We start from the raw sequence: 21,301 nt of genomic DNA on the forward strand, positions 1-21,301 counted from the left end.
GAATTACCCCATCATCAATACCAACAAAACTCTTGGTATTGATGATGCATTTTTAGACAAACTGATAGAGAGGATGCAATTGACAGAAGGCAAATGTCAGCACACCAAATAGACAGCCCATAAAAGATAATCAGTAAGACAACGTTAATCAAATAAATATTTCGCCTTTGCTTTTACCATTTATTCCGCGATGTGAAGATCCAAATTTATGATTTATAAATCATAAATCTTCTGTCTTCTGTATTTGCTCATGTGATATTTCTCATGTAAAACCTACATAGGTCAAATTTATTTATTTTTTTACATGTAGGGTTTCTGAAATTTGTACCACACATTATGACACCAAAAACAACCAACAAAATACCTGACCTTCTCTTTTGTCTTAAAATAAAATCAAGGCAAAAATAATTTCTAATTAACTGTCTGTCTGATTGCCTTTTAGTAATTCTGGGGAAAGAAGAAAAGGAGCATTGAGAGAACGTCTAAGATGTAGTTCTAAAATGAATTTTAAAGTATTGTTAGGCTTCTTTAAGTTAAACTTAAAGAACTTACAGATTTGTATTGTTGCACTCACGAAACAGACAGGAGTCCTTCTTCAGTTTCGGCCACTTTATTTGCCCCACGCTGTGTGTATTTTATTTCAGAAGCAGCCGGAAACAGAGGAACAGAAAACCGTTACGAAGTTTCTTCTTTTTCAGAGCTACGTTACAACTGACCAACTGACAGTACTTCCGCTACCCAACCAATCAGTGACGTAGCACCAGCTCAGATTCTGTTATGCTTCTCCGACTGAACAAAAACAACTGAACAAATAAAATATATTAAATAGAGTGTTGTATCCAGAAACGTTTTAAAATAGTAATAATTTGAATAGAATACTTTCAGGATGCAACAGTATCCTTTCTTTTTTCTTAATTTACCAAGATGGCCGCCAGTTTAGGCCGCTTTGACTCGGATTGGGCCTTTAAGGTTGCTAGGCAACGTTACAACGCTATCCAGAGAGGAAGACCCGAGACGTAGAAGCAGGAGATCCAACACCGTTTCTGACGAGGTCAGCAGGTGCATAAATCTTCCGTCTTCTGTATTTGCTAACCTCTAAGTAGGGAAGAAAATTGTTAATATAATTCTTCAGTTAGTCGTCGAGTCTTGTTGCTTCTGACTTTTATTAAGTATCTATGTTTTCATAAGACCTAAGCTTTTCCTCTCCTCAGTTAGCAATAACTGTTTCTAACCCCATTGCCACCTGCTGTGAGGTGGATGTTCAACTATGGGTTCAGAGTCAGTTAAGGTGGTGGTGAGGTGCAGGCCGCTGGATGACAGGGAGAAGGCTCTCGGCTGTAAGTTGGTTCTGTCCATGGATGTCCATCGGTGCCAGTGCTTCATTGAAAAACCAGGGACAGTGGATGAGCCACCCAAACAGTTCACTTTTGATGGGACCTACTACATTAATCAAACTACTGAGCAGCTGTACAACGAAATTGCCTATCCTTTGATTGAGGTAAGCAGCCATAAATGAATAATGAATAACAGCCTTATGTAGGCCACATGCTTGTTACTTGATACTCTCAGTCTCCTTACCTCATGATTGCATCAAAGTCGCAACTGTGTTTTGATCCTTTAACACAGATGTATTTATGCAGGGTGTTACTGAGGGATACAATGGCACGGTTTTTGCCTACGGGCAAACCGGAAGTGGAAAATCTTTCACCATGCAGGGGGTGTCTGAACCTGCAACTCAGAAAGGTGTAATACCACGAGCTTTTGAACACATTTTTGAGAGCATTCAGGTATGGTGGAAAACTCTTTTCTTTTTTTTTTTAGCTTTGTCTCAGATTTAGTTTGTAGTTTTACTCTTTCCTATAACAACAAACAGGGTCACTAGGCATGTATGGAGCACACTTGGTTTTAGTTATTGTCCAGACTTGCCTAAGCTGTGTTTGCTTAGGAAGAGTAACTGTGCTTACTATTTGTGTGCAAGACAGTGCGCTGAAAACACAAAATTCCTTGTGAGGGCCTCGTACCTGGAGATTTACAATGAAGAAGTAAGAGACCTTTTGGGAAGTAACACCAAACAGAAACATGAGGTTTGTCTTTTTTGTTTTAACAAATTAGTGCATATATTTTAAACATTTATTCCTGTTGTGATGGTTATTGTTTACACACAATAAAAATTACTGTCATGGGGAAGATTGCTGACTTGACATTATCCAGCAGATAGTCAATTACACTACGACTAGCTGGGTAAAAATGCCATTGCTTTAGAAGCTGGTTGTTTTAAAAGATTGGTATTCACATATGTTATTGGAAAGTTGATTGGAAGAAAAAATGCACTTAAAAATTGTATTGTGGGAGCATCTGAAATATCCACATTGTGGTTGTGAAGCAAAGCTAGCTAAGGTTAAATCTTATCCACATCATCTGTTCCTCATATCAGTGTGTCCTGAACCAATTGCAATATTAAAAACATCTTACCTGCAGCTAGTTAAGAATTGAACTGTTGTGTCATGGTGCAAAGTGCTCTTTATAAAGTCAATTTAGCATTTTTTAAAATTGAATTTATTTCTCATTCCATTTCATTTGTTGATGACCTCCATGCTATGAAAAACACCTACACAACAACAACAATGAATGAATTGAATTTATTTTTCAATTCAATCAAAACTCACCTGGACCAAATATATAAGGGTACTTCTCAGTAGGCCCAAATTTCTTTATTAAAATATATATATTTTTTACTGGATTTGTAAGCCATAATCTGCCAAATTATTAAGCCCCTAATCATCAAATCATCTAATTTTTAAAACAATCCCTGAAATAAAATTCTGGTGATATTGTAATTCACTTATATGTACTTATAATTTTAAACAATTTGCTTATTTGTATCTTGATATATATGCAAAACACTTACTGCTCATGTTGCCATAATAACATGAACTGAAGTCTTTTTGAAGAGGTCAAGGTGTTTTAACCCTCTCCAGGCAGATGTTGCAGATTTGCAACAGCTAAATGCTACTTTGCTAGTCTTTGCAAGTAATTTGAGCCTGAGAGGGTTAAGGGGATGATGGAATTGTATTAAGTGTGTGTTTTTATTACGCCGTTTGAACGGCTAGCTGAAAGAGCACCCGGAGCGGGGGTTGTATGTGCGGGACCTCACCATGCACACGGTGCACAGCGTAGGGGAATGTGAAAGAATCATGGAGCAAGGCTGGAAGAACCGGGCAGTAGCTTGCACGCTGATGAATAAAGACTCCTCCCGCTCCCACTCTATCTTCACCATCCGTTTGGAGATCTGTAACACTGGTAAACATGCAATCATTTATACAAAGACTTTGACTAAGCCCTGTTTCATTTGTGTTATTTTCATCTTACTTTGCTGTTGTTCATAAACATTCATTTTTCAATGCTGTGGCGTGATTTTAAAGTTGCTTCACTAGTTCATTATTGTTTGAAGACAGATAACTTTTCAGTTTTTTTGTTTATTTATTTTTTTATTTTTTGTTTTTATCATCAAAATATTCAGATGCAGCCGGTCAAGATCATATACGAGCAGGCAAACTTAACCTTGTGGATCTGGCAGGAAGTGAGCGTCAGTCTAAAACTGGTGCCACCGGAGAGCGACTCCGTGAGGCCACAAAGATCAATCTCTCCCTCTCAGCTCTGGGGAATGTTATCTCTGCCCTGGTGGTTGGCCGCTCCAAGTACATCCCCTACCGGGACTCCAAGCTGACCAGACTGCTGCAGGACTCTCTTGGAGGAAACACTCGGACATTGATGATCGCCTGCCTCTCACCTGCTGATAACAACTATGAGGAGAGTCTGAGCACTTTGCGCTATGCAAACCGGGCCAAGAGCATCCAGAACAGACCTCGAATCAATGAAGACCCCAAGGATGCTCTGCTGCGAGAGTATCAGGAGGAGATCAAGAAGTTGCGAGCCCTCATCTCAGGCCAGCTAGGTATCTTAATGTAAAGCTAGCCTTATTACAGAGCTGCCGTGCCTTGTAAAGTTTTTTTTTGTTGTTGTTGCTACAATTAAATGTTTCAGATTGTGAAATTTTTATATCAGGCAAAATTAACCTAAATATATCAATGACAAGTTAACCCCTTACAGAAAAAAGCGGTTGACAATTTCAAATCACTGCTATCAATTATTTGTTGTCGCTGGAGAAAATTTGGAGGAAATTTGGCCCACTCTTCCTTGCAGAATTGTTTTATTTCAGCCCACTTGAAGGGCTTTTGAATATAATTGTCTTGCTTAACGTCGTCTTAAATGGATTTAAACCAGACTTTGACTGTACCACTCCATATGTCACACTACCACCACCATGCGATGACAGAAAAAAATGGTTTATCTTTGTTTGGTATTAAGGACCTGAAACATTTACATGTAAAAGAGAACAAACAAAAAAACTTATCTGTAAGACGTTATACAGTTTTTCAATACTTTGTATTCATGTTTTTAAAAATTAATAATAATGAAAAGTAATCCAAATGAAAATTATAGGAGAAAGTCTGCTTTTAATTAGCTTTTTTCTTTAAATTTTTCTACAGCTCTTTCGTCTGGTCAGCCTGCAGATGCTCTTTCAAGGTTGCCACCCAACGCTGATGAAACAAAGGAAAAGATTAAAGAGGCAGATGATTCCCACACCAATATATCAATGCACATTGAAGCAGCCGTTACACAACAACCAGTTGATTAATGGTTCTTCTTCTACTGTCTCCACAGGAGTACGAAGAAAAGCTGGCAAAATTGCAGGCCGAGTACAATGCAGAGCAGGAGTCCAAAGCAAAGCTACAGGCAAACATTATTGCTCTGCAGCGCTCATATGAATCAAAGTTGTCTAATCTGAAGAAGGCCAAAGCCAGCAGGGGGAGCTCTGACCCTATGAAAGGTAAAAGGAACATTTCTTACAAGATCCTTTTACAATACATTTGTACAGGAGGATGATGATGTTCCTCTTTTGTGACTTACTATGCCTCTGCTGCATTTAAATTTAGTAACTTTTTCTCTTTTTCAACTTAAGTGAGCTCCAGCTGTAAAGCTCAAGAAGAAGAGAAAGAGAGGACATCCAACACTGATCAAATCAGTTTCTCTACTACTGCTTCACTGGGAAAGGTATGCTCATTCTAATGTGACTATGAATGACAAAAAGCCCAGATGTAATTCTGAAAGGGATAAAAAGAACCCCCACATAACAATAAATCCAGTTTCTTTTCTGTGTGTCATCATGTTGTAGCCTGATTCGTCTTGTGCTGCAGTCAGCGCTCAAAAAGATCCAGATGGAAATGAGCTCACATACTCAGCTGATACCAAATCAAATCAGCCTCTGGACCAGAAACATGTACTGGAAAGGTATGTGTGCTGATCTCAAATTTTATATTTTGTACTTTGTTTGCAAAATTGTGTGTGTTCTATATTGATAATTATTAATATTTGTCAAATCAAAGTCTCTTTATATATGCACAGAGCACAGCAAAAGTGTGAAGCGCAAAAAATATATACATATATACAAGTTTCAAAATCATTTACAAAAAAAAAAAACTGAAAGTGTGGAGTGCATGTTTATTCAACATCTCTTGATTCCCTGAATAAAATCCAGTTCAACTGCTTGCCTTTAGGAGACCTGCAATTACTATGTAAATTAGTGTTGCAAATTTCAGCTGTGTTTATTATGAATAGAGCTGTTGCGTGAAGGTACTGGAAGTTTGTTAGAGAACATGATTAGAAAACTCTGGGCTTTATTGGAGAAAGTAAAAAAAAAAATCACTCTTGAAACAAGAAGACATCCCATTTACAGTTTGCAACACAGAAACACAGAGCAGATATGTGGAGGAATGTTCAGGTTATACTTTAACTCTCAAAAAGATGTGTGTGTGTGCGTGTGTGCGTGCGTGTGTGCGTATGTGTGTGTGTTTGAAAACTAAAAATCTTTCAAACCACATATCCTTTATTCCACTTCACTAATATGCAGGTGTTGATTTATTACATAGCATTCCAAATTAATACTTTGATTGTTGCGGCTCTTATATTAATAATGGAGTTAAGGGTATTAATACTTTTGCTGGGCACTAAATATACTGTTGTTCTGATGATTTATTTCTTCCTTTATCTCTAAAGACTACATAAACTGGAACAGGAAGTAATAGGAGGGGAGCAGGCCAGGAACAAAGAGTTACAGCAGAGACATCGGCAGAGGAAGAAGTTCGCAGATCAGAGAAAAGCTCAGCTCATCAATGCACTGTCAGAAGACAGTGAGGAGAGTGACAGTGTGTTATTGAATGTGTACAATTCAATCCAGGAAGAAGTTCATGCCAAAAGCCAGATACTGTCCAGAGTCCAGGGTAAGGTGAGTGGCAGTAGCTTCAGAGGCAGAACTTGAAGAACTGCGAAATTTAAAAGGCATCAAGCCAGGAGCTGATTGAGCTTTTACTGTTTTATTATTGTGTCCAAAATTAAATTATATATACCACATGTTATTTTTACTGGATAAATACTTATTTTCTTTTTGTTTGCTTTTGACCAAGCCAAGATTAAATTATTTTGTTGTATCAGTTGAAAGCAGCCAAACTGGAGATCCGTGACCTGCAGGCGGAGTTTGAACTGGAGAGGAACGATTATCTGGCGAACATTCGCCGGCTTGAAAGGGAAGGCCAGCTGCTGAACAGTCTGCTGGAGCGAATGGTGCCACTGGTACGTCGAGACTGCAACTACAGCAACCTGGACCGCATGAGGAAAGAAGCTGTTTGGGATGATGATAGTTCCACCTGGAAGCTGCCAGATGTGATGGTGCAGAAAACAACTCTGCCTTCAGGTAAGGAATATGACACAGTAGCATGGCGAAACTTTTAAACACTTTTAAACTAAATGCAATTGCGAACGCCATCATTTTTTGAAGATTTCTTTTTCTGCTTGTTCTGCTTTTTGTAGCAGTGACACCAAATCCTTCATCCTGCAGAGATTCAGGTTCCGATCATGCTGAGTCGCTTATGGTGTGTGAATTTATAGATCGTCTTTGACATCAAATACACACTGTTAATTAAACTTTAAAACACAAGCATGTTTACATTTACAGGTTGAAGAGGACAGGTACAAGGAAATGCTGGATCGCAAAGACAGTGAGAATATTGCCAACAACTACTTTAAGTCAAAAAGAGCCAGTCAGCTGCTGAGCGGTGATGCTGCTAAAGGCCATGGTAAGTCAATCATCAGTGGAGACGTTAATAATGCAAAAGGAACAAATTATACTATATTCATATTTAACATAGTTTTATGCTTCTAGCTGGGTCTCAACTGCTACCAAAAACAGCAGCTACTTCAAAGTGACAAGAGACTGAAAGACTGTCTCTCTGAATAGAGCTCAAAATAGGGAGACCAGAGCAGACCAAAATCTCATTTTCTAAAAATTATTTGATGTAAAAAAAAGTTTATGAACATATTTTGTATTATCCTAACTTGTTCAACGAAGCATAATATGTCACTTTTAAGCAGAGTGCTACTTTGTTTTGTTTGTCCATGATTTAACAGCGCAGAGTGTTCATGTTTTTTTTGGAACATTGTAATGAAGCTACAACATTATTTAAACCATGTCAGCTTATTTAGAAAATACAGTTTTGTGGAAAATTAATTTTTACCTTTACAGTGAACACATACATCATAATGTGAAAAGGGGACAAGAGATAACTATTGCCTGTTTTACTTCCTTTTGCTTTCTCCTTCCATTTTTCTCCCTTTCTTTCACTTATTCTCTCCCACTGGCGCAGCAGGCCACCATTCTGTGAATGGTTCCAACATAAACCCCTCTCCCAGATCAGACCCGGTCCTGCCGCGGCCCTTTCGCCTGGAGTCTCTGGAAGTTTTGGTGCCCAACGGGAAGGCGAAGCGCAGAAAAAGCAAGTCTCACATTCATGGTGAAGGTATATAAAGGGACTTTGGTGTTTCAAACAGGAAGCTGACCTCATATACATTTGATTTTGACTTAAAAGAATTTGTATACTGGGATAAAATAAAATATTTATTGCTAGTAACCTACTATGTTCGCATCTTTCATCTGGAATTGTGAGACTACAACCCAGATTTTTGACCCCCAATTGCTGAAAAATTTGATTTGCTCAGTTAAGTTGCTTTAGTATTTAATTTGCTGTATTTTTGTTTGACAGTGTAACTTGTGCCATTTAGTTCAGACAAAAACTATTAAGAAATAGCTCTGAGCCCTAGTATAGATACATTGATATAGATATCTCTCTTTTGCTTTCTCTCAGCAAATGCACTCTCAGAATGACTGTGATTAAACTGGATTTATGCTACGTTGTGATTTACTGTATTTTTTATAGCATCCTTAGTCCGTTTTGACACACTAGTGGCACACCATAAGTATCTACAGCAGATGCTCATCTGCTTCAGGGTTGAATGGTCAGAGATATTATTCAGCATATTTTGATTGTAATAAATGTTATATTTGAATTTCTATTGACATTAGAGGTCGGATGAGAAATGAGCAGACTGGTTTGAGCTGATAGGAAGGCTACGAGACATTTTTGTCCACACAACTCTTGGTCACTGTCATTCTCTTTTTTTCTCATTCTGATGCTCTGTTTGTCTAAATACATTGAGTTGTCAGTGTGGTATTGGTGGATTTCCATATACACACCTAATAAAGTGGCCAGTGAGAGTATTTTGTTATCACTTGCATTAACATTGCAGCAGATGCACTTTATTCCCACTTCTTTTTCCATAATGATAAACATAGTCCTTCCTGAACTTTTGTGTTGAGCTCAGATTTGGCTTTGTTTTTTTTTAAAGTCCTATATTTTTTTTTCCATCTACTGTTTCATATCACTAAATCTGTGTCAGTTTCAAAATTTGATCCCTAACTTTTGTTCAGACATAAAAGAGGGAGACACCAGGCCACTATTAAAACTTTATTCAGTGCTAATACACAAGCTGTTGAGTCAGAAGAGTTCCATCTCAGGGGTATCAGGAAAAAAGAGAAAACAGATTATCTTCAGCAGCACATGGGGGTTGTCCACAAGATAATCGGATAAGAGAAGAACAGCTGAGCAGGCTGTGTGAGTGGCTGCGTAGCCTGTAAGATGGGTAGTTTACCTGATGTTCTGTAATGAAAGTACAGAACGAACTTCTGGAAAGGTTTCAGAAATAAAAAAAGGACAAAAAGCTTGCAGGTTATTGTAAGTGGATCAAATTACAAGGTCAAACAGGCTCCTTGTTAACAGCTCTATAGTTGCACTGCAAAACTCAAAATGTGCTCTGCTGTTTCTCACTTTTTCGGAAGTACGTGGTCTGGTTGTAATTCTGAAATGAGCACAATAAACAAGGCTTTCAAGATGCGGTACATTCTGTGCAAACTTTATTTTCATAAGCATTTGTGGAAAACAGAGAGGATTAAAACATTTACATACATATATTTATTGGTTTTAACAGTAATTGTAATGTCCAATGCAAACATGAACAATTCAGCTGTCTCTTAGACGATATAACTCAAGCATGTGGAAAACATTGTTTGGTAATCAAGCATTTGGGATTCATTTAGCAGTTAATTAATGAACAACTGCAAAATCATACTTCACAAAATCCCAAAAAACAAATAAAAGCTGCAACAGCTCTTCAGGCACAGCTGTGAAAAGTGAACAATCAATAATTGTCAGTTAGGGCAATGCTTCTTATTCACAATTAGGCTGATTTAGTTTTTGGTTGCCTCATTTTGTGCTGTATCAAGATGAATATTATAACATATATTTATTTTTGATTTAGATAACATAATCTGGAGAAAAATATACCGAAATGAATGGGTTTGAAATGTGCAAGGCAATGTGCAATGATTTTTGGAGCTTAAGGAAATGTTCTCTTTACGAATGAGTCTTACATTGTAAAGAGTTGGAATGCTCAAAGTTCCCATGTAATATTCAAACACTCATGAATCCTCCCAGTTAGACACACTTAAGCTATATGCAAGGTTTAACTCTTAAGCAGACCAAGTTTTCGGAGAGCCTCTTTTCGATCTGATCCCACTCCAGGAACCATCATCGCAGTGTAACCCACTGAGTCTTCAGGGGTGTCAGATGAAGATTGAGATGTGGTGGTGGTTTTCATTGACTTGCCATAAAATTTGTGCTGTGGGTGCTTTCCCTTGTTTTTGTTGTCGTCTTGTTTAGTGGAGCGCTCCAAACCTTCTGTCTTCAACCCACTGGATTGAGATTGAACATGCAATAATAAAACAGGCTGTTGTTCATCCTTGGATGGCTGATGGACACTAGCACTGTTCTTCAGAGGCCTGTTCTTGGGTTCTGTTTTCTCTTGAGAGGAACAGAACGATGAGTTTCTTGTTGGGTCTGATGGATCTCTTGCAGGTTTTTTAGAGAGAGGTTTTGCTCCATCCTCATGCTCGTGTCCTTTCAGGAGGCCGAGCTTCTGCAAAGCTTCCAGCCTCACTGCCTCAGGATTTGTTGCTTGTTTGACACTTTCTGAAAGGTCTGCTGTTATGGAGTCATTTTGAATTTTTGGATATATGTTGGCAGGTATTTTTTTAGGTTTTGGGGGCACAGCTGGAGGTACTGCCTTGGGCTTGTTCATGTCTGAGAGGGATTTATCAGGTTTTGTGACACTTCCCAATTTTGAACCTCCCAGGGTTGGTGGATATTGTCTGTCCAAGTCTATAGTGTGATCAACTGTTGGACATAAAGGCGTCTTCTTCTCGGAGGCATTTCTTCGCAAATGAACTAGTGCATCATAAGATAGAGGTCCTCTTGTTAAAGGGACTTCAGCTGGCTTGGCAGAGTTTTCTCTGGGTTTTGTGGAGGGAGGTATCATATTAACCTCTGAAGGTACTGGGGGAGCAGTACGTTTCTCATTGTGACTGGGAGCTGGTTTGTTGTGCGTGGATCTGAATTGAGACTTAGGAGATGCTGTTTTGTCTACCGGAGTGAGTGATTTGGTACTGGGAACAGAACACTGAGAACCGCTCGCCACAACAAGAGGTGTTGGAACAAGGTAGCTGTGCATGTGTTTGGTGTCAACATTTTTCCTGATGGGTTGGTTACTTGGTTTCTGTGAGCCTGAAACACAAACAAATACAGGTTTTACACCCAAAATACAAGATTTCCTTTGTTAGAGGATTCAGTTATAACTGAATCATAATTTAATATGCTCTAAAAATGAACTTACTGTTGTTATTGCTTTTGCCCAGAGAGAGAGACAGGTCAGCCAGTTTGGCTGCGATGTTTCCAGAGGCAGGAAGTTGTTCAGGTTCATCATGTGAAAGTCCACTGTCATCTTCATTATCCAAAGACTCGATAGTCTCCTCCAAAAACATTAAACAGGCCTTCTCTTCTGCAGAAAGGTGCTCTAGACTATCTTCACTCTGAAACACAAATGAACTCATGAAGCAAACATAATATAAACATGAATGATATGAACTAAAATACTTCAAATACAAAAAACCAAGCACTAAAATAACATCCCCAAAGACATTATGTAGCATGATGGCCTTTATATTTCTAGCTGCTTTGAAAAATGAGCACAAAGATTTTTATGTTTTGGAGGCAAAACTTACAAAGCCAGAGTTTGCGCTGACAACGCTGTCGCAGCTACCAGCACTGTCCATGCCATTCATTGTTGCTGAATCAGTCCTGCCTGGCCAGGTATCGCTTTTGGGCATTTTAGTCAGTGGCACACAATGTTCTTTTTATCTGTAGAAAGAGTTTAAATCAAGAAAGTGAACAAGGCAACTACAAAATGTATTCATGTAAATAAGATTTACTATCAGAGAGACAGCTACATAAAATTGATTGTAATCTGTCATTATTTGTTAAAGACATGCAATGAAGATTTGTAGTGTAATCATATCTAATGTAAATATCTGTGACATTGATTTCTTTTTCTTGTGTAATAGTCACCAAATTAATACTGCACATTAAAACATACTGTTTACAGCTTTCATCCTCATAAGATATAGATGTTGTGTGGAAAATAATTCAGGTTTGCTGCTGTGTGTATCTGAAATTGAACCCGACAATGTGGTGAACATAAAACCACTTTTATAAGATGTTACTCATGTTCATTACTTCAGATTTCTTTTTCTTGTCTTCCTAGGTAGGCACTAAAACTGACTTACCCTTTCTTATCTACTGACCTGAAAAATTGTGTAAGCATTGTTTAGTTGCACAACCGATAAAATATTAATGATTAATTTAAAGATCTTTTCACAAAAACAAAGTGAAATATACACTCATTGTAAATATCGATTTGCCCTAATTCATTCATTTATTCATACATTGATTCTGCTTTGCTCTAAAAAGAATAATAGCATAAAAGAAATCAATATAACTTCCTGACACTGTAAACAGAAAGTGTCATAAAATAATATAAAATAAAGCAATAAAGACAATAGTCAGAAACGAATTAAGATATGAAAAAACTAATCACCAATGGCTTATGCTCCCCGGTTCCATGTCTGCATTTGTTTTGGATTTTTTGACTAATTATTTGATATGCACATGTAACTCTAAAATCAGGGAGCTCCTTTTGTCTTCAGCTAATTAAGATTTTTTTTTCAAGTGAAACTGCTTTAGAATCATCATTTTGCACAGGAACAGGTACATTAATCTTGTCATCCTACTGGTTTATGGCACACCTGTATGAGATTCTATTATTTAGAATTTGATAGTATCAACACATATGTAGCACTAGTTGAATAAAAGAAGCCAGCAGAAATACTTAGCCACAACTAATATTATTGTTGTTAACACAAAAGCAATTAACCAGATCATCAGTTACTCAAATAACACTGTTGTTTTACTGTATTGACGCTTGCTTTTAAAGATTGCAGAACTGTAAAAATATTAATTAATTAATAATTAATGAACTGTGACTGAATTACACCTGGTAGTAAATACAACAATAATTTTTTTAAACAGTACATGTAGAGCAGCAATCTTGAATCTTAAAATCAGCTTGGTTATGCTGAACTGACTTTTAGAGTTGAATAACTGTAAAAGTTTGGCATAGTCTTTTATTTTAAGATTACATAAATGTTTTAAAATGTAAAATGATATGTCAAAGAGATCATAAAGTCAAGCGAGCCACATGACCCTTTTTAAATTACTCTTGTAGTTGCCGTTATTATTTTATTATTGTTTGATAACAAACTTTGACTTTTAAAGGACTCTGATACTTTATGATAATAATCACCTAAATTTTATCTGCAAGATTAACTGAAGTTGTATCCAAAATATAATCTTGGGTTTATGCTTTAACATTACAAATTGTCAGTCTGCCCACAACTTTAGTCTTAAACTTTTTAAATGTATTTCCTTTTCAGTTTCAGTGAAAGTTGTCTCTATTTCCTCAAGAGTAAATCTTTTCTACAACACTGGAGTGACTCACATGCACAGAAATTTCCAGCTATAAAACCCCAATTTCAAAGAATACCAGGCTATCATACCTTAGTGCTTGACAGATAGCTCCTGTCCTGCCCAGCCCATGTGACTTGGATTATAGCACACATGGCATTCCTAATCTTACTTTACTGGATCAGTTTCAGAGGAAGTGGAGGGTGGCAGTAATGGACTACTGAAAGCTATTCCATATCCAGTTTATGTATGTTATTATCTAAATCTTTTATAGTGTAAATGGTAGGCACTAAAGACTACTGCTAAGATTTGTTATATCTTCACCAGAGCATTGACATTTTAAGCTAAAGATGTGTGTTAGTGTTGCTGTTTTCCAAATAGTGCTGCAGATTTAGTGTAAAAGACCCTTCAGTTTGAACCTTAAACACTCACCAACAAACCTTGGAATGCATTTCAACACCTGAGGCAAGGGCAGCAGGGCAGAGACACAATAACATTGAAGGCACAAAAGCACTTGTGTTCACTGTGCAAGTTTTGGTATGTCAATCCAACTCTGCAAAACTTCAGAGGCCCGATTGCCACAGAAGTAGGTACTGAAGATATAGTTGAATGTATAATTCTGAACAATACAGAGTTGTTGATATTTTGATAAGGTTTAGTTTGACAACCTGTGGCAAATACCCCCAAACACCTTACTAAATGAAATATTTGGGGGTCACATTTTTTCTAAATCATTCCCATAGAGATATGACGTTTTTGTTTATTTAGTTCTTCTGCATTGTAAAAATGTAATTCACCAAGCCTTTATCTCGACAAAGATACTTTTATTACCCACAAAACAAGGATATTGCTACCACCATAATGTTCTATGAGGCAGAAAATATAGCAATAAATTTAACTGCCTCAAGGGAGTTATGCAACGAGCAACATCAAACCTTTTTTGTTTTCCCAGGGCAATAATAAATCTGTATCTGTATCTAAGTAGGGCCTAAGTTCATTTTTGCACTCTTTCATAATGTGTGCTACAATATTCATTAGAACATCCACTGATCATTAAAACCTAAAAATGCAAAACTTTGTTATAGCTAAAACTTAGGTAGTGACCTGATTGTCACTTGAACTGTCAACAGAGTAAAATATTCTAAGTAGAAATCGCTGAAAGTGGTTTGAAACATTTAATTTAGACAATTCAATCTATTAATGGACTGAATTCTTTATCTACGTTCATGGATGTATGACAATAGCCAGCTGTATTAGTGATAATGAGTGATAATTAAGTGATAATGATGCCTACCTGCCTGAGTCCTCGCGCAGCCCACAGGTAGGACAGTCATCCTCAGGTCCGCATTCAATTGTGCGCGAGGTAAGCGCGAGGATCTGAAAACACCTGCATGGACTTTGAGCTCTAAGCTCTCAGCCAATCAGATGGCAGCACTGTCCTCGAGGCACGAAAGGCTGTCAGCGTCATTTTATAAACAATTGTCTGTTTTGTATTGTTTCAGGATCAGCAGGTTCGAGTCAGGCTTTCTATAGAACTTATTTGACAATAAGCTGATTATATTAAAGTGCTTTAAATAAAGTGATTTAATGTCAGCTGCTCTTCATGAGTAGTTTCCCCCCCCTGTCATTTGTTTGTAGAGGTACTGAAATGTTATGACGTTCTCAAAAAGATATTTGCAAATCAATAATTTGCAAAAATCATTTAGAGTTTAAGAAAAAAAAAGATTGCGTAATTATGTGTGGGACAGAAAACAGATCAATTAGTTTGGGCTGAAAAAGTGACTGCACCTCTTGATCTTTAGTCTCTAGCAGTGGTGACTGCTGCAGTTGGTCAAACAGTGACCTGAATCCTATTAACTGAGGGTAGCTTAAAATAACGTGGTGTAATCTCACTATGACTTAAAACAGGCAGTGACAAACTTCTTGCTTCTTGTGAGAAAATATGGGTTATATTTAAAAAGATGAAACAGCTATCAGAGAACACAATATTAAAGGTTTTCAAATTTTTTTCCCAAAATAGTTTAATTCAAAAATAAAAACATAAACAACATATGTGTAGATTCATTTCTGTAAGTGAAATATTCCTAATTTTTATTTCTGCAAATGTTTCTCCTTTGACCAACAAAACGTTTTATACAGATCAATCTTTGACTCTGCTGAGTCACCCCATATATTGATTCAGCCAGCCAAATTTTATGGCCAGTCAAATACAATGATGCAATGGTTGATTGAGGAGTGGCTCGATACAATAGCTACAAGTCATGTCCTGGATACATCTGTATTATGGCTCTTAAAGAAATGGACACCAGCTGCTGTCTATGCCTTGTAAATCTCTCCAGAAATCTTTATTAGGCTTCACAATTTCTTCTTGACTGAGGCACACACTCCTTATGGTAATTTGGAGAGTTAACCTTACAGTCATTTTAGTGGGAGGTACCAGAGAACCCAGAGAGGACACACACACGAACAGGAAGTACAGAAAGGTCTGACTGGGAGTTGAATCCTGGAACTTCTTACAGCTACAATACTACCAACTGTGTCCCTGTGCAGCCTGACTGCAAGACAAACTGTGACTGTGAATTGTTTATGCAATAAAACTCAAGACAATGCTCTTGGCTATAGCTTTTATTTGTGACAACACTGGAAAAAAATAAATCAAGTAAACCCAGTTATTCCATAGTGCTTTGTGTGCAACATTCATTGTTGTTTAGTCATGATAACCTGGTAAATACAAACAAGATATTTTATTGTTTCACCTTATGAAAGCTCATTAACCCAGAATCATTGCTAAACAAACTACAAAATGTAAATGATGCACAATACACAGAAAAAATATAACTCTAATTTGGGTTATATTGGTATTCTTTATACCCAACTCCTTACCACCACACTGATGTTTAAAAAGTATTAAATCAATCCTTCCACAGTCAAAGTTACCATTTGGCCACAACTCAGTACCAATATTGTCATAACAAATGTGTAAAAAAGAAATACTGGCTGAATGCAATGTTGGGCAACAAGAAAATTGCCTGAAGAAACAAAACACTAAATTACCTCCAAATGAACTTTCTTTGACCTGGTTGTTAAATTAGTGTACTTCCATGCAAAGCAGTGATGCCTAACTTAATCATAAAATGTGAGAACATGCTCCAGTTGTGCAAAATGTACAGTAGAAGAATGGCAAACGTAAGTCAACATGCACCAAATACTCAGACCTCAAGTCTCATTAACACAGAAACAGGTGCAGTTTTATGTTGCATTAGAAGTTAAAGGGCTAAACCTAATGGTGAATGAAATCATAATTGAAACAACAAAAATCTCTTAAATATTAGATCAGAAAAGTTAAGGTTAATTAGCAAAAAAGAAGAAAAATTTACCGAGTAACGCTGATCTCATTCACATACCTTATAGTTAGGATTTCTAGACCACACCTCTCACACTGTTAAACTACACACTTTTAATACATTTGTTTTTTTTACTCTTTTAAATGTGCAGCAGTTCAAAAATACAAAAGACTTTCACAGCATGATATTTAAAATCTGTAAGCCAGAATTACAAACTCCTGTGAACCTGTAAAACCAATCAAATAAATCATGAGCTACACATTTTGTGAAATGAGTTTACAGCACCTTTGTTATTTTAAACAAAACAAGATCACTGGTCAATGGCAATCTTCACACCAATAACAAAAAGGACATACTTGAGCTAATTTGGACACACTTTGCTTTATAATATTTTCATTTAAAATGTGTTTATTAAATCTTAAAGACAACTGCTCCATAAATTAAGACAGATGTCATAAACAGCACATTTGCAGATGTATGACTCCATCTTAGCAATAAAACACATTACTTGTGCTCAACATCTAGATATCTGAAGCTAGACAAATAATCTGACTAATTAAATTCTGACATCTGTCTGCAAGCAGAAAAACAATATTATAAAACCAACATGGATAACAGTCATACATGCTGTGCTGTGTTTAAGACAACAGTGAATCAGATCACATCCCAGTACAAATAATTCTTAATCGTTGTCCTCAACCCTTTGCAGAGACATGTACAAAGTAAGTTTGGTCAGTCGCGGGTTAAGTAGCGGCAATTTGGTGCATTTTCAACTCGACGCATAAGCCACATTGGTTCCATCAATGAGATGAGTGATCTCAGCAGACCAAAACAAATCCTAAGAATTGTTTGCATATTTAACTTCACTCCATTGAAAATATCTGAAACGATTAGTAACAGAGTACTACAGTAGCATTTTTGACCTTAAAAGCTTTCAGCAGTTAGAAGGTAATACTGAACCAATTAGAGGCTTAACACAGTGTCTGAGGATTCTCCAAATATGTCAAAGGATAATGTGAGGTAGAGGATAACACAAGCAGGCCAACAGACTTTGCCGGACATGAGGGCACAGGAGTTGGAGGTGGTCGTATCTGTGAAAGGGAGAGAAGATAATACAGCTTTCACACTTCACCAAAATTGGTGTGGCCTGTCTCCTTGGCATGCTCACGGGCCTCCTTTTGTCCCACCAGGCCCATCTGGCACACCATGCAGCGCAATGCAAAGCGGTTAACATCCGTGAACTGACGCTTGCGGCGGGCCTCGTCCGCTAGCTCAAGGGCTTGGGCCAAGATGATGTCATCAGTGGTAGAGAAGATAGTCTGAGGTGGGGTATCGGAATGGGGAACCTCTTTTTGCAGAGGGTCATAGTGGATGCCGTCGTAGATGAGCAGGACGCGTTTTTGGTATCCAGCGTCCTCTCCGAATCTATCTACCCGAACTGTCTGGGTGTCCACCACGCAGATCTCACACTGGTAAAACTTAGACAGGATGGACACCTCAATGGCTCCCCCCCAGGTGTCGTCACGTTTTATCCAGGCGCAGTACTCCTCGTTGGTTTTTCCCAGGACTGCCTCACAGTAAGCTGTAGAGTCACTTGACACTATCTGAGCTATAAGGCTGCGCATTTCGGGGGCACAAGCGGGGTCATACACACCTCCTTCCACTACATAATTCACACTAGTAAAGAGGCAGGAGTTGTCCGCAGGGACGACTCGACGTGCCAGCACAGGAGAGAGTTCCAAGTGGGGCGCTTTCACTATGGGATGATCCTGAGATTTGGACTTGTTCTTCTCCTCTTCAACAATGAGTGTGTCTCCTGTATAGAATGATACAATAACCCAACACTTGATTTATTTATTTATTTATTTTTGTACCAAACTGATTGAAAAGGAACAAAGAAATATTATATTGAATAAAGGTATCCAACATTAGCTCAAAATAATATTGCTATTCTCTTCTATCTATTCCTAAAAATTAAATCTCATATTTCTCATTCAAGATTCTATGTCGGAGTTTAACTGATTTTTTTTTCTCGCTTTCGTTTCTAAAAAAATAAATAAACAAATAATTGCGAATCTCAGACAATATTTTCAAAAAGCCACTTGTATTTCAATTGTCCCTTTTCTGAGTTGAAGGATGTTTTATAACCAAAGCATAGTCATAACATCAGCAGAATAAAGACGCAATTTCACCAAAACACATCTTTCTTAAAATGATCTCTTAAAAAGTCGTTTTAGTGAGAAATAAACTTTGATAGAGCTGTCAGCGTGACCAGCTCAGTTCTTGTAGACCTTTCTTCTGTTTCTAGAAGTAGATCCAGACAGTATTTTTATAGAAAGTAATTAAGTACTCTTTATTTTAATTTTTTGTTATTTTTCAAGTTGGAATTCTCATTAAATTTGTAGTTAGTATCTATAATATTATTACTCAATGCTGGTAATAATATGACTTTATTCTCATAATATTATGAGAATAAAGTCATATTATAGAAGTTATATATATTTATAAACTATAAACTATATTTTGGTAGTAGTATTACTTTATTGTCGTAATTAAAAGAAGGAGAAGCTGTAAAACATGCTTGTCAAACTAATTCTATTTGATACATTTAGAGTATAAAAGACACTTTCATTTTTTGTGGATTATTACAGGAGTACACTGAAACTCCAATAAGTTAGTTTTGAAGCAAATTACATTGTTGCATATTCCTTATTCTTAAAAATTCACTTCTTTGAATCATTGTTATTATTTTAAAAGCATTAAAATACTTCATTTAGTGACAGCATGTCATCCGTATATTTTCCCAGTGTGAAACATACCTGATTTGATGGGATAATCTTTTAAATGGGCATCTAAATTTCGGAGATCAAGGCTGGATGGTGGATAGCCAACCATTATTTTCTGCACATTGCATGGGATCCCCGTTAACTCCTCCACTTTGCTCTTCAGCTCCTGGACGCAGGACTGGTGAGTCAAACCTTGCATTATGTGGCTCCCGTTTTTGGTCTTACAGCGAAGCCGCAACATCTTGCCTGCAATAAGTATGCAATGTCAAATCTCTGTGTTAAATATCTCTCAAAACCTATGGAGTATGGACATATTCATTCACAGCCACAAATAAAAAAAAAGCATGAATTTAATTAATTTCACAATTAAACTGAATATCCACCAGGCTAAAGTGACCAACATGTTGGGCTATTATAGTTCTCTTTGAAAGATTTTTTTATATGTATTCAGGTCCAGCATCTAATCTGGTGGATTTGTTAGTTTGTTTATCTGCAAGTTTTTTTTCAACTTATACTGTCTTCATTGTTGCATAATACTGAAACAGTATCAGATAAATCATTTATTTTAACCCAAAATAAAATGCTTGTAAAAAGAAATACAGCTGTGTTGACATTTAACACGGTTAACATTTTTATTTCTGAGTTTATTATTAACATTTAGAACACACCAGGCAAAGCACTGGAAATCAGCCTATCTTCCAATGAAGATATGCTGACTGTCTTGAACTAAAGTCCATTTTATGATCATTAACAACAATTTTTTTGGATTTAACTGATGGGAGAAATTCTGAGCATGTGTTCTCTGAATGACCTCCAATGGATCCTGTTATGATTCAGTCATGATCTGACGTACTCCCGCAGGAAGCTATCACAACCATGACACGGCTAACCCACTGTAATCCGTGATTTAACTTTTTGAATATAGCAGCACAGGTTTAGAATGACAACAGAACTGCTGACCAGTAGGAGAGTAAACACGCGACTGCTCCATTGCTTTGTTTTGGCTTCTTTGTTCCAGTTAACGACTTCATTCATTATCACGGTCCTACATACAGCAGGCTAATCTAATAATTCAGCCCTAAACTGCCAAATTTAGATTTTTACACCATAAACTTGTAAAATACAGATTTTAACGACAATGTGTTCGAACAGTTTGAGGAGATAAATGAAAGAAACACCCGTCTGAGAGATGTTTACGCTGGCTAACCATGACGTTAATTGTGTTGCTAACATTAGCAGGCTAAGTTAGCCGTCAACCTATCTGTGCTCACAAAACAGTTCGAGTCTAAGCTTTACATATCGTTTACCTCTTTAATACATCAATCATTTGGCAAGTCTGAAATGTTACAAGAAGCGTTAAACTTTCAGAAACAGCAAAGTCTGTTGTTGTTTTCTTACCTGACGTTGACTTCTACCCTGCCTGCCTTAAACAAAATACGTAGAGCGAAAGGAAGTGACGTCAGCAAAGTTCTAAGTGAAAACAATTAAACCCGTACTTTTCTTTTTTGTTCACAACCAGGGGCACAAGTTATGACAATTATAAGGGCCCCTGACCAACAGGGGGCCTTCCACAATTTATTTATTTATTTTTTGTTCATAGAAATAAAAAAAAATTGGGGCCCTGTCAATTACAAAATTAATAATATTGTGTTTTCGAAGGTTGTTTATAGCACTGAAAAATGTATGTTACCCTTCCCAGACCAAAAAGCAGACATCCATATTTGCCCTGAACCTCCTGGATCTGCATGAAATGGTTTGTTCCTGCTTGGAGCCCTGACAGTCAGCAGCAGTCAGTAGAAAACAAGAA

At 37.2% G+C, this 21,301-nt stretch overlaps 3 protein-coding genes across 10 annotated transcripts; 1 reads left to right on the plus strand and 2 right to left on the minus strand.

The window, feature by feature from the left end:
• Positions 1-819: 819 nt before the first annotated feature.
• Positions 820-8,318, plus strand: kif17 (kinesin family member 17). Of its 8 annotated transcripts, none has more exons than XM_055050423.1 (15): positions 820-1,059; positions 1,254-1,498; positions 1,641-1,787; positions 1,983-2,084; positions 3,111-3,300; positions 3,521-3,955; positions 4,551-4,630; positions 4,726-4,891; positions 5,024-5,115; positions 5,237-5,352; positions 6,118-6,346; positions 6,553-6,811; positions 6,928-6,989; positions 7,073-7,193; positions 7,764-8,318. In XM_055050423.1, exons 2-15 carry the CDS (start codon positions 1,268-1,270, stop codon positions 7,919-7,921), a joined length of 2,388 nt encoding a protein of 795 aa, XP_054906398.1. In that variant the 5' UTR covers positions 820-1,059; positions 1,254-1,267; the 3' UTR covers positions 7,922-8,318. The 8 variants fall into 8 exon arrangements, with proteins under 8 accessions (XP_054906398.1, XP_054906395.1, XP_054906397.1 ...); XM_055050420.1 differs by having other exon boundaries at positions 821-1,059; positions 7,761-8,318; XM_055050422.1 differs by having other exon boundaries at positions 821-1,051; positions 1,212-1,498; positions 7,761-8,318.
• Positions 8,319-9,334: 1,016 nt separating this feature from the next.
• Positions 9,335-14,738, minus strand: zgc:158258 (uncharacterized protein LOC791186 homolog). The gene is made up of 4 exons (XM_055050441.1): positions 14,659-14,738; positions 11,567-11,702; positions 11,179-11,374; positions 9,335-11,069 (listed from the first exon to the last, which is right to left on the minus strand). Exons 2-4 carry the CDS (start codon positions 11,669-11,671, stop codon positions 9,973-9,975), a joined length of 1,398 nt encoding a protein of 465 aa, XP_054906416.1. The 5' UTR covers positions 11,672-11,702; positions 14,659-14,738; the 3' UTR covers positions 9,335-9,972.
• A 1,236-nt stretch (positions 14,739-15,974) lies between these two features.
• On the minus strand, positions 15,975-20,948 carry yod1 (YOD1 deubiquitinase). Its single transcript, XM_055050453.1, has 3 exons — positions 20,893-20,948; positions 19,528-19,740; positions 15,975-18,524 (listed from the first exon to the last, which is right to left on the minus strand). Exons 2-3 carry the CDS (start codon positions 19,733-19,735, stop codon positions 17,830-17,832), a joined length of 903 nt encoding a protein of 300 aa, XP_054906428.1. The 5' UTR covers positions 19,736-19,740; positions 20,893-20,948; the 3' UTR covers positions 15,975-17,829.
• Positions 20,949-21,301: the final 353 nt, after the last annotated feature.

The sequence above is a fragment of the Poeciliopsis prolifica genome, unplaced genomic scaffold (genome assembly GCF_027474105.1).
Source record: "Poeciliopsis prolifica strain line A6 unplaced genomic scaffold, Auburn_PproV2 SCAFFOLD030, whole genome shotgun sequence".
Taxonomy (NCBI): Eukaryota; Metazoa; Chordata; class Actinopteri; order Cyprinodontiformes; family Poeciliidae; genus Poeciliopsis; species Poeciliopsis prolifica.

Bases quoted from the DNA above. Each gene is read 5' to 3' on its own strand.
- kif17 (XM_055050420.1), top strand. From the start codon at position 1,268: ATGGGTTCAGAGTCAGTTAAGGTGGTGGTGAGGTGCAGGCCGCTGGAT. The intron at 6,812-6,927 runs GTAAGGAATATG...TGCTTTTTGTAG, and splicing joins GAAAACAACTCTGCCTTCAG to CAGTGACACCAAATCCTTCA. The intron at 7,194-7,760 runs GTAAGTCAATCA...CCACTGGCGCAG, and splicing joins TGATGCTGCTAAAGGCCATG to CAGGCCACCATTCTGTGAAT.
- zgc:158258 (XM_055050441.1), bottom strand. From the start codon at position 11,671: ATGCCCAAAAGCGATACCTGGCCAGGCAGGACTGATTCAGCAACAATG. The intron at 11,375-11,566 runs GTAAGTTTTGCC...TTTGTGTTTCAG, and splicing joins TCAGCGCAAACTCTGGCTTT to AGTGAAGATAGTCTAGAGCA. The intron at 11,070-11,178 runs GTAAGTTCATTT...TTTGTGTTTCAG, and splicing joins GGGCAAAAGCAATAACAACA to GCTCACAGAAACCAAGTAAC.
- yod1 (XM_055050453.1), bottom strand. From the start codon at position 19,735: ATGTTGCGGCTTCGCTGTAAGACCAAAAACGGGAGCCACATAATGCAA. The intron at 18,525-19,527 runs GTATGTTTCACA...CATTCTATACAG, and splicing joins AGATTATCCCATCAAATCAG to GAGACACACTCATTGTTGAA.